This window comes from Mus pahari, chromosome 19 (assembly GCF_900095145.1).
Source record: "Mus pahari chromosome 19, PAHARI_EIJ_v1.1, whole genome shotgun sequence".
Lineage (NCBI taxonomy): Eukaryota > Metazoa > Chordata > Mammalia > Rodentia > Muridae > Mus > Mus pahari.
Window position 1 is genome coordinate 23,533,633 of NC_034608.1, and position 1,807 is coordinate 23,535,439.

Below are 1,807 nucleotides of genomic sequence, written 5' to 3' on the forward strand. Positions count from 1 at the left end.
TCCTCCTCCTCCTCCTCCTCCTCCTCCTCTTCCTCCTCCTCTCTTTTCTGTTTTTGTCTGTTTGTTTTTTCCCAAACAGGGTCTCATGCCTCTCGGGCTGGCCCAGACTCCCTTGAACTGCTAATTTCCTGTCTTTACAACCCAAGTACTGTGGTCACAGGCATGAGCTACTATGCTGGTTTATGCAGTGCTAGGGGATGGAACACCATGCTAGGCAAGCGCTCTGCCAACTGAGCCACACTACTAGCCTCTCCTTTCTCCCTTACCCCTTTCCGACCTTCCTTCTTTCATCCCTCTCTCCCCCCCTCTTATCCCTCTCTTTCTGCAATAAGGCTTGGACCCACGATCTTGTAAAACTAGGCTAGCACTCTACTGCTGACCTACAGTCCCAGCCTTTTTATAATTTGTATTTTGAGGCAAGATCTTGCTAAGTTGCCCACTTTGGCCTTGAATAAACTCTGTAGCTGTGGCTGGATCTTTAGCTCCTTTTACCTTAACCTCTAAAATACATGCTATCATGCTTGGCTTCAATGTAACACACACACACACACACACACACACACACACACATATTTAGTGTGTGTGCATTTGTGTGAGAGTGCATGAGTGCATGCCACCATGAGCAAGTTGAGGTTAGAGGCCACTTTTGGGAATTCCTTCCCTTTTTTCAGTACATGGGTCTCAATGATCAACCATCTGACACCATCTACGTGCAAATTACATGTGATTCCAAAGGTTAAGGGTACAGCCATATGAAACCGATCCCACTGAACGCTCAAACTCGAAGAACCCCAGTTTTCCCATTTGCAGAAGGGAAACAGTACTAGCATTGTTTATTTCACAGGATGGTGATGATGCCCAGAAAGGCCAACAATTAAGTTAATTACTCAGAGTAAGCACCAGCTGGAGGATGGGAGGAGCCTGCTGAAGTGCTGTCTTCTAGGCCCGCCAGTGCCAATGAACTCACTGAAGCTGCAGTTTCCTGTACAAGACCGGACCCGCCAACGTCTCAGCATGTATGAGGAAGGAACTACTATGCTAAAGACCCTCCCATCGCCAAGGAGCTATTGGCTATTGATGATTGCTGGGGGAAGGGAGTCTTTTTTTTTTTTTTTTTTTTTTCTGAAGCGTGACTTGAGTAAATTTCCCATAGTCCACTATATAATCCCCAACCTGTGCTCAGGCAAGCAACCCTAATTAAATGCAGTGACCGCATACAAAAGAACAAAGGGGTATGGATAGTTTGGTAGGAGGGGGTTGTTAGGAAGAAGAAATTAACAGGAGAGGAATGAGACGATAGTGAGTGTGTGAAAATGCCTACACAAGTGAAATGGTCAAAGAAATAAAAAATAAATACTTAAAAAGCTATTAAAAAGTAATAACTGACAGTGATGTCTGGTGTGCGGGATGCCATCAGGGGATTAGTGCCTATACTTCTGACTTACCTGTTATAAATCAGGGTTCCTGTGACTCCTGCCACCCCCTTTATTTAGCCATCTTTGCTAAGTCATCATTTCTCAACACTCCAGGAAATATAAGTGTCCTTATATTTCTTGATTATTCTCTAGGATGTTACAAAGGCTATGGATGATCTAGGATTGGTGTTGCTCAAGAAGTCTAAGGTAGGATAATCACATGCTTGAGGCCAGCCTGGGCCACAGCAGAAGTGTGAGGCTAGCCTGGGATACAAAGCAAGACCCTGTCTCAAAAACAAACAAACAAACAAACACTAAACCAAAAGGGGACTAAGGAGATGATTCAGGGATAAAGTGTGCGATGCAAGTGTGAGGAGATGAGTCTGTTTGTA

The 1,807-nt window shown here is 44.7% G+C and overlaps 1 protein-coding gene across 1 annotated transcript in view; it reads left to right on the top strand.

The window, feature by feature from the left end:
• The window catches only part of Ccl25 (C-C motif chemokine ligand 25), a 38,173-nt gene extending 36,785 nt beyond the window's left edge, over window positions 1-1,388 (top strand). The window contains exon 5 of the mRNA XM_029532077.1: window positions 845-1,388. Coding sequence (XP_029387937.1) covers window positions 845-878 — 34 coding nt within the window. The 3' untranslated portion in view covers window positions 879-1,388. The remainder of the gene's footprint in view (window positions 1-844) is intronic.
• Window positions 1,389-1,807: the final 419 nt, after the last annotated feature.